At 51.8% G+C, this 15,144-nt stretch overlaps 2 protein-coding genes across 4 annotated transcripts in view; both read left to right on the forward strand.

Annotated features, from left to right (window-relative positions):
* The window catches only part of Osbpl2 (oxysterol binding protein like 2), a 36,425-nt gene extending 35,203 nt beyond the window's left edge, over nt 1-1,222 (forward strand). For all 3 annotated transcript variants that reach the window (XM_051143943.1, XM_051143942.1, XM_051143944.1), the window contains exon 14: nt 452-1,222. In XM_051143943.1, coding sequence (XP_050999900.1) covers nt 452-554 — 103 coding nt within the window. In that variant the 3' untranslated portion in view covers nt 555-1,222. The remainder of the gene's footprint in view (nt 1-451) is intronic.
* Nucleotides 1,223-10,889: 9,667 nt separating this feature from the next.
* On the forward strand, nt 10,890-15,129 carry Adrm1 (ADRM1 26S proteasome ubiquitin receptor). The gene is made up of 10 exons (XM_051143946.1): nt 10,890-11,053; nt 11,368-11,581; nt 12,179-12,295; nt 13,163-13,286; nt 13,499-13,585; nt 13,842-13,923; nt 14,080-14,312; nt 14,470-14,627; nt 14,715-14,817; nt 14,921-15,129. Exons 2-10 carry the CDS (start codon nt 11,369-11,371, stop codon nt 15,025-15,027), a joined length of 1,224 nt encoding a protein of 407 aa, XP_050999903.1. The 5' UTR covers nt 10,890-11,053; nt 11,368; the 3' UTR covers nt 15,028-15,129.
* The last annotated feature ends 15 nt before the right edge of the window (nt 15,130-15,144 follow it).

The raw sequence follows: 15,144 nt of genomic DNA on the forward strand, positions 1-15,144 counted from the left end.
GCCACCATACCCAGGCTTACTTCTACTTTTTTTCTTTGTGGTGCTGAGGAGGAAGCTTGGGGGACTTTGTATGTGCCAGGCAAATTGCTTAAGCACTGAGCTACACAGCAATCCATCACTCCTCTGTGAGTGCCCACAGGATGTGCTTCCTGCTGTGCTCCTGATGGCCTTAGTCACTTCTCTTGGTGGAGTGCAGCTGCAGGAGTGCACACTGAACCTAGTGAGGTTCAGCTTCATGGGACCCTCTCCATGCACATGAGCGCAGCCCTGTGGAGAGTTGAGTATTGAGATAATGGTGTGTCGGGTGTGGATGAGCACAGCCACAGGGAAGGTGATTGCTTACAGTTAGTGGCAGTGTTGCCTCAGGGTGCATTTCCCCATAGCACATCCTGCTATGAGAAGACTTAGATGGCTCCTACCATCTGCTGACCACCGCCCTTGTGTTCTGCAGGTGGTTCTATCCAGGCGACAACCCTTATACAGGAACTCCTGACTGGTTATATGCAGGGGATTACTTTGAGCGTAATTTCTCAGACTGCCCAGACATCTACTAAGTAAGGCCTGGGAGCCCAGGAGGAGAGGAGACCTGTGAGGTTGGACTGCTCAAATAGCATCTGAGCTTCACGGTGGCAGACGCTAGCTTCTCCGGCCACAGTCGTGGAGACAGCCTCAGACCTGATGGAGTACTTCATTTAGCCTCTGATTGCCCAGCACTTCACTATGTTGCAGCCCTTCATGAAGCTCCACTTGGGTCCTCACATTCACTGAGGCCTCAGAAGAGCTCCACAGTACTTTTCACCAGTGACAGAAGTGCACAAGGCCAGCTGAGCTGGCAGCACACTGCTACAAGACATGTAAGGAAGAAGAACCAGCAGGGCCTGTGTGCTCCTCTTAAGGCCGTGGTGTGCGTCTCTGGAAGAGTTTCACACCCAAGGAAGAGAGGACATGGATCTCGAAAGTAACCTGTAGGCCAGGGTCCTCTTTACTGTGGAGGGCATCTGTGGGATGAAGTGACAAGTTGCCAGATTCTGTATTTTCTACCAATCTTGAATAAGGTAAAGATTACTTTAGAAAATATTTAATTGAAACTACTTGAATGATCTGCTGAAGCGCAGCAAATACATAGTCACCACTGTGTACTGTCCAAACAAAAGTGTCCCTGTGACAAGCCGGAGTGGCAGGAACACTGTGACTTAGATGAGAAACCACCAGGGCTGCTCCCAGCCTCTTGCCACAGCACTCCCACAGCTTTACTGTCACTGTGGACCACACCTGTCTCTGAGGGGTCATTTCTTCACTCACCTCGCCTGTGTGTTCCCTCCTCATCCCCCCAAAGTCTTGTGTTTGGTTTCCCCAGCATGCATGTTTCAGTCCAGGCAATTTACATTCGGTTGTGTGCAGTGGGAGGCCAGAAGCAAGATCTATTTAACCTGGTGTCATTAAAATTGTTTTAACACAAGGTGTGTCCATCTCTGCATTCCTGTCAAGTGATGGACTTTATGTAGAAATGGTCACACCAAGGATCACAGTGGAGCTCTTTGCATCAAAGACAATCTACTGTATGCACATACCTGTGCTTGGGCACACATGTACACTTATGCATCATATGGAGTGTGAGTTACCATATTGGGTACTTCCGAAGGAGAAGGTATTCTCACTATGTCCAGGCTTCCAAACCACCTCTGTCATTAAAACACTTTGAAAAGCTAACATGGGTTGAAGGCTTGATTTTATAGTTGTGGAAATCGAAAACAGGTGTGTCTGTGGCAGCCAGGGGCCCTCCAGGGCTAGCATCTCTGCTGTATCTACTGAGACCCCTTAACAGAGCCTCAGATGGCTCAGGTCCATCTGAAGGTTGATGCCTTTATCATATTCCAAGAGGAGATTGTAAAGTGCCTTGAGAGAATAGGGCGGCCTGTGTGTGCCTTGAGGGGGTCATTTGCCTTTCTAGATCATGTCTACACACAGAGCTCATTCTCCCAAAAGGTGGAAAGCTGAGAAGGTTGAGGAATGCAAGTCCAAGGCAAACTTCAGCTATTTCATGACGCCTACAGACCTCTCACCAGTGATTGTAACAGTCTGAAATAACAAGCCAGTAGGTTTGTATCTCCATGTCATCTCCTGAGGCAAGGCCCAGCGTGTTTAAGGGTTCATTACCATGCACATAGCCCCCACACTTGGGTCCTGCGTGCATTTGCCTAAACCAGATTCAGGGGGAAAGGCAAAAGGGCTGCTAGAAAGGACAGCTGTGTGCCGGGTGCATGAAACAGTGAGTTTGTCACTGCAGTCTGCCTGCACCAACACATGAAGAAATCCACTCTGACCTCTCACCCTGGACCACTTGTGAAAGCTGCCATGGAGATGCACACAAAGATGGCCTCCTGTGTACAGTGGCTTGTGAGCGCAGCCTTGCGTGGGGCCTGGGTATTTACAGAGTGGTCCTGTCCCTTGAGACACCCTCATGCCTAGGGTATATGAGACCTTATCTCAAAAAACAAAAAGGAACTTGAGCTGTCAGCAGTGAGACATCTCAAACAGCTCTCCTTGTTTTGTGCTCTAATTGAAGTTAGAATTAAATAATGTCCCTACAAGGCCAAGGGAAATTACTGTGATTTATTAAAGATCTAGAGGTGAGAAGATAAGCATGTCTGGAGTATTTTATGTAAAAAGTAACTCAAAACAATTTAAATAATGCTGTATCTCATTGCACTGGTGGTTCTCTGAAGCCAGGTCACCAGCAGCCACATTATCCTGCCAGAGCTTGCCAGGTGTACCTCAGTATTTTGAACATGCAGCTCCAAAATCCAGCTCTTCAGTCCTGGAGAGTACACATGAGGAATCCTTTGGCTAAGCATAGCACTCTGAAGAGGAAAGATATCACCCACATACACATGTGTGAGCTTGCTTTCATAGCCCTGTGATGGAAGCGGGAAGCCAGCTCCCACTGGCACTCATAGCTTTCAGGCTCCCAAAGCTTACAGTGACTACACACGTCTGTCAAAGGGTCCTTGTCACACTTCAGAGTCTGGTGCAGAAGAGGCTCAGCAGGACCCTGAACATGCTCCTAGGAGGTGTCACACAGCCCCAGTGGCCCTGGCACCCTAGTGCTGGTTGAACTATCAGGGAGACACACTCGTGCATAGGGGATACGCTCTCTACTTCCAGAAGAAAAGCTTGAGAACCCTCTTCTCTCCGTTGGTGAACCAGCCTACAGGGAGCTGCTTGAAGGAAGGCACCTGCTAGACTCTGCTTCTGCGGAAAGTTGGGAGTTGCAAGTGTTGTCTCCTTACTGTCTCAAGAGTAAGTGGGGAGACATCTCTAAAAGTTGTAACATGATCTAGACAGGTAGTAGGCATGGCTGGGACCCTAGGTCCGCGATGTATTTGCAAGTACAAGGCATGTCTGAGCTGGCTGACAGCAAGGGGGACTACCCTGCCCCAAGTTCTTGGACCTGGAGGAGTTGCATAGCAGTCTTCAGAGCCATGGCTTCCTCCTATCTCAGCCTGTAGAGTTCCCTGTGTCTAATGTTAGTACCAGACAAGAGGACCTGCAGCCTGTTAAGTCAGCAGACCTTGCCAGGCAGTGGTGGCACATACCTTGAATCCCAGCACTTGGGAAACAGGCAGGCAGATCTCTGTAAGTTCGAGGCCAGCCTGGCCTACAAAGCAAGTCCTGGACAACCAAGGCTACCCAGAGAAACCCTGTCTAGGAAAAAAAAAAAAAAAAAAAACAAAAAAAAAAACAAAAAAAAAAAAACAAAGCCAGCTGACCTCACAAGAACTGTTCTTAGTTCCTAACTACTTTCCATGTGCTTGGTGTGCTGTGGAACTCATCCGGCTCTAGGCTGCTCAGAGCCAGCTGCACTGACCAGATGTTCGAGAAAGCCAGTCTACAGAGGATGATGACATTTGCCGTCTATTTTGGCATGGACCCGGCTGTTTTGTGTCTGCATTCCTCATATTATGCCTATGCATGGCTGGCCCTTGATCAACACCCACCTACACACATGGAAATGTCAGACAAGAAAATGTGCTAGTGACATGTTTATTTTATGACTGTCAATACCATTTATTTAGCAGAATCATTTCTGGGTTTGGTTTTGGAGGATTGTGCACAGATCTGAGTATATAATGTTAACCTTCAGGCCTGAGTCAATATTCCTTGGAAATGGCTTGTGATTGACATTTATTTCACACTGGATAAGTTTTCACTGTCTCAGGATTCTGACTTCTCTAGAAAGAACTCCAGACAAGTCCTTGTACCCAACTGTTCTGTAGAGCTGGCCTAGCAAATGAATTGTGTCTTAAAATGGCTTGTCCTGGTGGGGAGGGGACCCAGGGGTGGCATGTCAGGATGGAGGGTTCAGACTTTGTGAGTTGTAGCAGATCTGCCTAATTGTCTTATCTCCTGGACACTAGAGGTTGCTGTTAGAAGCCATAAGAACAGCTGGGCTGGGGCAGCCTGGATGCTTGGGAGGAAGCCCAGAAGTTTATCCAGTGTCATGGCTCTGTGGACAGAGGGACAGATGGTCTTCCAGAATTCATGTGCTTGGAACGCTCCAGCTGTGCTGGGCAGATGGCACCATTGCTGCAGGTGCTCAGCCACAGAACTGGAGTGTCAGCACAGATCCAGAGTGTTAGCACACCATGCCTGTCACCGCCAGTCTGACCCAAGGAGCAAGTACTGAAGGTGGAGCTGGGGCCTCTTCTTGAGAGGCATAACCTACAAGGTCCAACAAGTCCATACTGTTGCGTGGCCACATGCTGCCAAGGCCCACTGCAGAAACCATGTAAGTGCCCTGTTACACAGCTTCTCCAGCCCTGACCACCCCACCTGGCTTTGTCCCCAAGACTCTGCCCTTCCTTTCAGTCTAGTTTCTTTCTTTTTGTTTTTGAGGCAGGGTTTCTCTGTGTAGTCTTGGCTGTCCTGGACTCACTTTGTAGACCAGGCTGTCCTTGAACTCACAGAGATCTGCCTGTCTCTGCCCCCTGAGTGCTGGGATTACAGGCATGAGCCACCATACCTGGTTTGGTCTGACTGTTTTCGTATTTAACAGTTCATTTGAAAGTCACTGTGGGTGGATGTGAGCCCAAATTTTTTTTGTTTTTTCCCTGTTAGTAAGCACTAACATGTCACCTTTTGTCCATTTATCAGGCTTGCCTCAAATTTGGGGCAATTGTGAAAACAAAACCCACTAGATATTTGTATCGTGTTCTCTGGAGATCACCTTTCCCTCTAGCTTGTGTGCAGAGACCAGAGTTGAGCCTTGGGTGTCATCCTCAGGGCCATACATACGTCTTGTTTGGACAGCCTCTCTGGGACTTGAAGGGTGTGAGGAGGTTAGACTGGCTGAGCAGTGAGCTGCATGGACTCACCCCAGCACTAGGCCTGGCTTTTTATGTGGGTGTTAGGAGCTTGTGGCAAGTACTTTCACAACTGAGCTATCTCCTCAGACCCTCTCTTTGTTCTGTTGTGGTCAAGTCTCCTTATGTAGCTTGAAACCCTAACCCTCACCTTCCTCAGTGCTGGGATTAACAGGTGTGAGTCACTACACCCAGCCTGTAGATCAGCTTGCATTTTTCTTAGATAAATGCCTAAGAAATACTAGCTGGGTCACACAATAGCAGTATACCTAACACCACTAAAAACAAACAAAAGCATTGCTACCCCATCAAAAAAAAAAAATCATAGATTGGAGAGCTGAGATAAGGAGACCAGCCTAGGGAAGCACCACATGACCCTGACACATGGCGCAGGTGGACACTGAGCACTGCGAGGGCCACGCAGAGGAGGTGGCAGGGACTCAGAAAACTAAACACATCTCTTATCCCAGCCCTTGGGAGGTAGAACCAGGTGAATTGGAGTTCAAGGCCAGCCTGGTCTACATAGGAAGTTCCAGGACAGCCAAGGCTGCATGGGCACTGTCTATTAAAAAAAACAAAAAAACAAAAACGGAACAGTAAATACGCGGTAGTGTAGTGCTGCACACCTGCTATCCCAGCATGGAGGGGAAGGCAGGAAGCTTAGCTAATTACAACCCTACCACACTAAGAGACAACCGGGCTTTCATATTTACATAAACAGGGCACTTATGTCCATAAAGCCTGCACACAGGTGTTTACAGGAGCTGGAATCCTAACACGTACTTACAAGAACCAAGATGTCCTTCACCATGAGTGAACAGAGGGACATCCACACCGTGGACTGTTAGCGCTAGGAGGAGATTTCAAGCCATGACAAGGCACGGGGAGGACCAGTGAGATGACTCAGCGGGTAAAGGCACTTGCCTCCTAGCCCAGTGACCCTGGTTCCACACCCAGGATTCACGTGGCAGAAGAAGAGACCAACCCCTGAACGTCATGCTCCGACTTACAGGCTGTGGCACAGCCACACCATTAAAGGTGGGAAGTGACGGGGATGGCTCAGTAGACAAAGATCTGGTTCCCAGCCACAAGAACCTGTAACTAGTTCTGGGGATCTGACACCCTCTTCTGTTCACTGCACTTGTTGTACCTACACACAGGCAAGCAAAATTCTATATACATTTTTTAAAAGGGCATGGGGAAACTAATTCCTATTTTGTTTGTTTTTGGAGACAGGGTTTCTCTGTGTAGCCTTGGCTGTCCTGAACTTCCTTTGTAGAACAGGCTGGCTTCGAACTCACAGCGATCCACCTGCCTTTGCCTCCCCAGTGCTGGGATTAAAGGCCACCACACCCAGCCAATTGCCATTATTGAGAGAAGTTCCTTTAAGTAGGCCACAACGCACTACCACAACATGATGTTATGGAAAAGGTAGGAGAGAAAGGGTGCAGGTGAACTGGGGCTCTGCTGCTCTTACGGTGAGTGTGTGTCAGCATAAACTGGGCATGCCAGGCATAGCAGTACACATGTAAACCCAGAAGCACCCAGGAGGCTTACACAGGAAGAAGGTCTGGATGCCCATCTGGGGTATGTAGTGAGACATATGTTGGTGTGACTTAACCATACCTGTGTGCAACTCAGGCTTAGAACTTTGTGACAGCATTGTGAGGCAAGACCTGTAAGAGGTGTGGAGGCCAGGAGGATGCCTCCCTCATGCATGGGCCGAAGCCCTTATGAAAGGAGGTGCGTCCCCCCACCCCATATTCCCCTGGCTTGTCCTGGCATCTTTCATTCTGTGAAAACACATTTGTCCCCACTAAGACACAGCTCCTGTAGACACTGGAACTGCACTGCTTTGACCTTGGTTTTTCTGAGTAGAGGTGCATAGTAGCCCCTGCTGGGTGGGAGAGAGGTTACTTGTTCTAACAGACCCACCTGGAAGGAGCAGCCTGGGAGGCAGGGAGTGGGACAGTGTGAACTGGCTGTACTTTCTGCTCAGTTCTCTTGTGAACCTAAAATTACTCTGAAGAATTAAGTCTATTAATAAAAAAAAAGGGGTGGGGGGAGCCACACCTGCCAAACTTAGCTCCCCAGTGGCTCTGCCACTGCATTTTGTCCTTGTTCTCAACGGTGAGTTTTCATCCGTGTTTCCTTGTAAATAAGGATATGAGCATCTTTTCAGATTCCTTTGCCCTCTGGAAAACTCTTCCTCCCCCAGATAAAGGGCATAGCCACACTTGTGCCTCTTAGCTACTGTGCTCAGGGCTGTGAGCCAGCATCCAAGCCCACCACTAATGGCTCATAGTTTTCTGGGTTTCTTTTGTGCAGTGGGGCTTTTGCTGTATTTGTTTAGAAATGCTGGGGGTCACTCAGCCACTGGGTCACATCTTAAGCTCAGGGCTTGCCCTTTCCCATAGGACTGCTAGAACTGACTTCCCTTGTGGCACAGAGACCATCCACAGTGTAGTTCACACAGGTCATGGCCAAGGTAACCAGGGCAGCCTACTCACTGTTCTCCCCAGCCTCCGGGACCTTTACATGGCTTCAGTACAGGCTTGCACATTCTAAGGGTCACATTTGTGAGCTATAGTGTCTGTGGGGGGCCAGCATCCTTTGCAGGCTGCCTGCAGCTGCCCTCTCAGTGCCCTCATGCAGCTCTCAAGTGGGGCAGACACCAACACAGCCTCCTCAGTTCCCAGCTAAGATAATGTGTCTTCCACTGCAGAATGCTTGCCTATGGAAGGGATGGGAGGTGCCTTTGCAGTTGTGTCTGTGTGCAGAACTGCACTCCTTCTGAGACACCCCAAGGCTCCTGGCTTGAGAGAAGACACTGGATCCAAGGCCCTCAGCACTCAGGACTGGGAGAAGCCCAACTCTTCTGACTTTGAAGTATGGGTTCCTTGTAACCTCCAGTGGCAGCTTTGACATTTCTTAGGGCCACTTGCCTGGAAGCCAGGTTAGGTTTCCTTCTGTTCCCCTTTTCCTGTTCCATGGCCCACTGGGCTACAGTGTTGGCTCCTGACACCAGGCTCAGTGTTGACCTCACACCACCACTACCCTCCGGGAACTTAGGTTCTTAGAAATGACCAGGGCTGCCTGAAGATGTGATGGCACAGCACCACACACAAGAACTATCAACCCCAAAGAAGTTCTGTTTCTGTGGGCTTTACACAGCACTGCCTGCTCCTCCAGAGGACTAGGTAAGGTTCCCAGCACACACATGGTGGCTCACAACTGTAACTCCAGCTCCTGAGGATCCCAGATACCCTCTTCTGGGCTTTGCAGGCACCTGGCATGTGAGTTGCTTATATATACACCAGGGAAAAACACCCACACACATAAGATTACAAAAAAATTACACAGCTGAGCTGGAACTGGGACTCGGTGGTGAAGCACTTGCCCGGAATGCATAACACAGGCCCTGGGTTGGATCCCTAGCATGGCAACAAACAAAAATAAACCTTCCATTTATGAACATAGAGCTAGGCGTGGTGACGCACACCTTTAATCCCAGCACTCAGGAGGCAAGGCAACCCAGAGAGACCCTGTCTCAAAAAAAATTAAATTAAATTAAATTTTAAAATGACCATAACAATTTAATGAAATGAGAGCTATGTTTTCCAAGCTGCCCTCAAATCAAATCTTTTAATTAAAAATGACCAAAAGGGCTGGAGAGATGGCTTAGAGGTTAAGAGCACTGGCTGCTCTTCCAGAGGTCCTGAGTTCAATTCCCAGCAACCGCATGGTGGCTCACAGCCATCTATAATGTGATCTAGTGTTCTCTTCTGACCTGCTGGCTCACATGTGGGCACAGTGCTGTATAAATAAATAAATAAATCTTTTTTTAAAAAATGACCAAAAAGATTTGTATGTGTTTTGCCTGCATGCATATCTGTATAACATGCATGTGCCTGGAGCCCAGAGGCCAGAAGAGGGCATCAGATCACATGGAACTGAAGTTACAGACAGTTGTGAGCAGCCATATGGATGCTGAAAATCAGACCTGGGGCCTCAGGAAGAGCAGCCAGTGCTTTAAACCACAGAACCATTTCTCTAGCCCCAATTAAAAATTTTAAATTGGTCTTGAACATGTGGCAGTTTTTTTAACCTCAGCTTTTTGAGGGCTAGGATTACAAGCATGAGCTACCACACCTGGCTAGATTGAAGGAGTTTTTTTTTTTTTTTTTTTAAGTAAAAAGATAGAAACCAGGCCAATGAGATGATGCAGCAAGTAAAACTCTTTGCCAGGCAAGCCTGACAACCCAAGTTTTAGCACAGGAACCCTCAGTGGAAAGAGAACCAAACACTAAAAGTTGAGTTTAGACTTCCACCAGTGTGCCGTGGGACACACACAAAATAGTAAAATAAAAAACTTCCAAAAAAGGAAACTACAGAGGACAGCTTCCAACAAAAAGATGACCGATGCAAACGTGCAGAACTTAAAGCAGGTTTCCCTTTAACTTAGGCTGGCCTGGGACACGTGTGTCAGCATCCAACAAGTATTGGGAGGGGTTTTTGTTTTGTTTTTTTTTCCTTATTTGGTTTTTGGAAACAGGGTTTCTCTGTGTACCCTTTGCTGTCCTGGACTCGCTTTGCACTCGCACTCACAGAGATCCTCCGCCTTCCTGAGTGCTGGGATTACAGGACTGCGCCACCACACCGGGCTTCAAATATTGTTGAGTGAAGGAACTACTTTCCCCTCTTTCTATCTTTCAGAAAAAGACCACAGACGTCTCACACATACATGGATGGTGAATTGTGAAGCGTGCCAGGGGAAGCTATAGACTCAGCACTGTCGCTTGGCCCTGGAGTGACACCGAACATGGGCTGGGGTCTACCAAACAGGAACTACTGCTCACTTCCTCGAAGCTGTCAAAGGGGAAGCAAAGAAATCCAAGTGGTGCGTAAAAGAAGACGTGAGGGCTCTTGGGCTCTACATTTTGCCAGCACCTGTGCCCTAACCCGAAGCAGCCGCACTCCATGGCTCCACACAGCCTCTAGGTCCCGACCCTAGTGCCTTGTGAACTCGCTCATGCAGCAATGAGCAGCTCCCTTGCCCCGCCCCAGCAGTCTCTTGTACTTTCCTGTAAAGTATGCCAAATTAGCACAAAGTGACACGAGGCTGACACTTGACTTGCTCCCGTGTCATGAGACTACCTCCTACCTTTCGACCATGTGACTGACTAGTTTGTGTCTCAGGCCCTGACATCTCGCTCACTGAATAATGCAAATCAGACGGGCTGTCTTCCTGCGGGTGTGGACAGCTGGCTCCATTCTGAACCGGGTAGATAACGCGGCGGACACGCTCCCCCACGAGCACGTTCGCGTACTATCCGGTGCCCACCACTCCCGTCTGACCTCGGCCGCCGCCGCTGCGGGTCGCGGAGGCCGGCCCGCTGTTCCCGGCACCGCCGCCAGGGGCCGCCGCCGCTCCCCTATGACACAGCAACAATAGGGGCCGCTCTGGCCCGCGCTTCCGCCGGAAACAGGCCGCCAGCGCGGAGGCGGGCCGGATACGACGGACGGCCGGCGAAGGCCAATCGGCTCTGGGTCAGGGCGGGCCTCGCGGCTGACGGAACTCACTCGGTGGCGGGGCGGGCCGAGCGCGGGCTTCCGGCGAGGCCCGGCAGGCGCCGAGAAGGAAGAGCGAGCCCGGACGGCGTCCCTAGGCCGAGTGTGAGCACAGTCAGGTAGGGGCCCGGCGGCGGCGGCAGCGGGCCAGGGGCACGCGGCTCCAGGCTCCGCCGAGCGGCGGGGGGAACGGGACGCCGCAGCAGCGCGGGGCCGAGGCCGCCGGTGCCCTAGACGCGCCGGGCCATACGCGGCGAGGCTCTGCGCGGTCTGGCGGGCAGTGACGTCGCGGGCTGCGCTCCGTCCTGCGCACGCCAGCTGGCCTTGCGCAGCCTGGCGCGCTCCCGCTCCCGGGCAGCCGCGAGCCGAGCAGCGTTTGGGTGGGACATTGAGCACGCGACGCCGTACGACGGGCCTCGCTCTGCTTTTTCAGGATGACGACTTCAGGCGCGCTGTTCCCAAGCCTGGTGCCCGGCTCTCGGGGATCCTCTACCAAGTATCTGGTGGAGTTCCGGGCAGGAAAAATGTCATTAAAAGGAACTACGGTCACCCCAGATAAACGGAAAGGGCTCGTGTACATCCAGCAGACGGACGACTCCCTAATTCACTTCTGTTGGAAAGACAGGACCTCGGGGACCGTGGAGGATGTGAGTGTTTGTCACCAGACCAGGCCAGCGGGGGCTCTGAGCAGGAGCTGGGAATGTGGGGCCACTGGGGTAGGGCTCGATTGTCCCCAGGTTAGCAGGCTGCTCCTGTCACTCTTTGAAGCCATGCACCCCCATGGTGACCACGGTTCTTAAGATTTTAGCAGAGACAGCTTGCCGGCAGCATGACGGGCCCCTCAGCCCTGGCTTTAAACTTGCAGTGTTGTGGAGGAGCGTACAGCTATGGCCCTCAGCACAGCCGCAGCTAGTTCAGCTCTCTGAAGAGGCTGCTTTCCTTAGGGCTCTTTGTCTCTCAGACTGCAGTGTTCTTTGTTACACTTAGAAGCAGCCAGAGTTGGTTGGCCTTTTTGCTTCTTGGAGCACAGTTCCAGAATGTCTCTATTAAAAGTTACCAGGTCCTCAGGGTTCATCTTTTTGACCCTTCTGGGCCCTCCCACCTGTCTCCACTGGGGTCTGAGCCTTCTGGACCCCACTCTGTTACTGGGTGCTGCAAGTTTCCAGGGGACCTAAGCCTTGGTGGTGGTGGTGGCAGTGGTGGCGGTGTATGTGTGTGTATGACTGCCATCCTTGTGTTACCAGGACTTGATTATCTTTCCTGATGACTGTGAGTTCAAGAGGGTGCCTCAGTGTCCCAGCGGGAGGGTCTACGTGCTCAAGTTTAAGGCGGGGTCCAAGCGGCTCTTCTTCTGGATGCAGGTAAGCAGGAGAGTGGTCCACGCTGCCTAGTGATGCACTTGACAGAGGGTGCTGACCTGGAGTGCTGGCTCCAGCTGAGTTCCTGTGGAGCCGTCCACAGGCACACGGCTCAGGGCTCCTGTTGCTCCCTGGCCTTTCACTGTCATGGTTCCCTCTCACCCACAGCCGTAGTGCCCCTCAAATGGAGGGTGCGGGGGTCTCCACATTGTGCTGCCTGTTAGAGTCCATTGGTATATTTGTATTTCTTAGGCTGTTATTGTGATTTTGCGGCAGTGTGGGCCATGGCTCTCTTGGGTCAGAAGCTAGACTTGGGGCGTGTTTGGGCGTGGGGCAGACATTTTCAGGATGGACAGTCATTGCTGCTGTCCTCCTGTTGTAGTTCCAGGAGGGAAGAGGGTTCTGGTCACCTGAGCCAGAGGATCCAGAACACAGGACAGTGGGGATGTGGCTGTTTTGGAACATCTGTAGTTGTGAACTGATGGAGGGTGATTGCTTGCTACAGAGGATGTCTCCACAGTCTGAACACTGTTGATGGACCCCGTTAGTTAGAGTTAGCACTTTGATTTCACTCTGTAATGTCTTTCTTGCCCCTTTGCCAACAGTGTTCTGTCCTGCAGTCAGGGCCAGCTGTCCCCCAGGCAGTGGCTTTATGGCCCATACTCACTGCTGTAATTACTGTGCCTGTGAGAGCCTAGGCTGGGTTCTGTCTCTGATGCTGTGACTTTTGCAGGTCACTGCCTCTCCAGTCAGTGTGTGGGCTGAATTGGGGTAGCCGGCCGGCCATGTGGAGCTAGGAAGCCAGCAGGAATGAGCCAGCACCTTGTGCAAACTGCTCAGCCTTGGCTCGTTGTGTGTCCTCTCTGGCAGGAGCCCAAGACTGACCAAGATGAGGAGCATTGCCGGAAAGTCAACGAGTGTCTGAACAACCCCCCCATGCCCGGGGCACTGGGAACAAGTGGGAGTGGTGGCCATGAGCTCTCAGCACTGGGCGGTAATGATCACCCGGGTCTGTGTGGGGCAGTGTCCTCGGTGAACCATAGATTGTAAGGCAGAGCTCTGCCCAAGTTCTGGTTTTCTTTACTCCCATCTATACTGGACAGAACTCACTGGTCGGTGCTGCCTCCTTCCAGAGGCTTACTCCCTCAGTGGCTCTGGGGTGGGCCATGGCCACTGCAGGCCCATGTCTGACTCCTGTGTTCATAGGTGAGGGTGGCCTGCAGAGCCTGTTGGGGAACATGAGTCACAGCCAGCTCATGCAGCTCATCGGACCAGCTGGCCTCGGAGGACTGGGTAAGGCCCTGCTGGCTATCCCTGGCTCCCCCATACGACACCTTCTATGTTCCTGTGTTCCTTGTGCCATGTTTTTGCAAGTTGTTTGCTGGGTGGGCAGGGAGGAACCTGGTCTTAGACCTGTGTATGTAGGAGGCACAGTTTTGCCCAAGTGGTGGCCTATTGAGCATGCATGTGGGTGGAGTGAAAATGACCTAGCTTTCAGAATTCAGACAGTCTGGGCATATCTCTAGAACACATTTCTTTGCTCCTTTAGGTGGGCTTGGGGCCCTCACTGGACCAGGCCTGGCCAGCTTGCTGGGGAGCAGCGGGCCTCCTGCAAGCAGCTCTTCGTCCAGGTGAGCCCCCAGCTCCCACTGCCTGACATGGGTACCAGCATTGCCGTCTCCTCTCTGGAGACCTTGCTTAGGTAGGGGAGGGGGTCCTCCAGACCTGTTGAGTAGCCCTGAAGCACGGTGGGCCTAGCTGCTCCAGCCCTCGCTCACTTTCCCCAGCTCCCGGAGCCAGTCGGCAGCCGTCACCCCATCCTCCACCACCTCTTCCGCTCGCGCCACCCCAGCCCCTTCTGCCCCAGCAGCTGCTTCGGCAACCAGCCCGAGTCCCGCACCCAGCTCAGGTAATGGAACGAGCACAGCTGCCAGCCCGACACAGCCCATCCAGCTGAGCGACCTCCAGAGCATTCTGGCCACTATGAATGTGCCCGCAGGGCCAGGAGGCAGCCAGCAAGGTAAGGAGCTGGGGGAGCTCATGGGGTGAATGACTGCTACTTAGAAACTCTGTGTCCAGGGTGCCAGGCCACACTTGCCCACCTCACCCTGCCTGTGCTGCCCTCTGGGTGCCTGGACTGGCAATGGGCCACTGATGGCCACTTGCTTGTGCCCTAGTGGATCTGGCGAGCGTGCTGACACCAGAGATCATGGCTCCCATCCTTGCCAATGCAGACGTTCAGGAACGCCTGTTGCCCTACCTGCCTTCTGGGGAGTCTCTGCCCCAGACTGCAGATGAGATCCAGAACACATTGACCTCGCCCCAGTTCCAGCAGGTATGTATGTCTGTGGTGCACGCTCTGCACCCGCGGCTTTGAGGGTTGCCCTCGGCGCCGACTCTGCACATATGCTCTTTGTTGCAGGCCCTAGGTATGTTCAGTGCGGCCTTGGCCTCAGGACAGCTTGGCCCCCTCATGTGCCAGTTTGGCCTTCCTGCAGAGGCTGTGGAGGCCGCCAACAAAGGTGGTGAGTACAGATTTCAGTCTGGGCCAGAACAAAGTGCTGGAGGCTGTCTCTTTGGGGAGTAGCCCTGACCTGGGCCTCAGCTGTCCTGCAATGGCTCTTTCAGATGTGGAAGCATTTGCCAAAGCCATGCAGAACAATGCCAAATCAGACCCAAAGGAGGGCGACGCAAAGGACAAGAAAGATGAAGAGGAAGATATGAGTCTAGATTAAATTATTAGATGCCCTTCCCCGAGTTGGAATTTGTAGTTGTGTGATTCTGTAGTGGCCATTTGTGGTTCGTTGTACCCCTCTCCTGCCCCGCCTCACTAATAAAATCCTTTCTTGTAC

Source organism: Acomys russatus, chromosome 4, assembly GCF_903995435.1.
Source record: "Acomys russatus chromosome 4, mAcoRus1.1, whole genome shotgun sequence".
In the NCBI taxonomy this organism is placed as follows: domain Eukaryota; kingdom Metazoa; phylum Chordata; class Mammalia; order Rodentia; family Muridae; genus Acomys; species Acomys russatus.

Coding starts and splice junctions, on each gene's coding strand:
- Adrm1 (XM_051143946.1), top strand. CDS start 11,369: ATGACGACTTCAGGCGCGCTGTTCCCAAGCCTGGTGCCCGGCTCTCGG. Junction 13,924..14,079: donor GCAAGCAGCTCTTCGTCCAG/GTGAGCCCCCAG, acceptor CACTTTCCCCAG/CTCCCGGAGCCAGTCGGCAG. Junction 14,818..14,920: donor GGAGGCCGCCAACAAAGGTG/GTGAGTACAGAT, acceptor TGGCTCTTTCAG/ATGTGGAAGCATTTGCCAAA.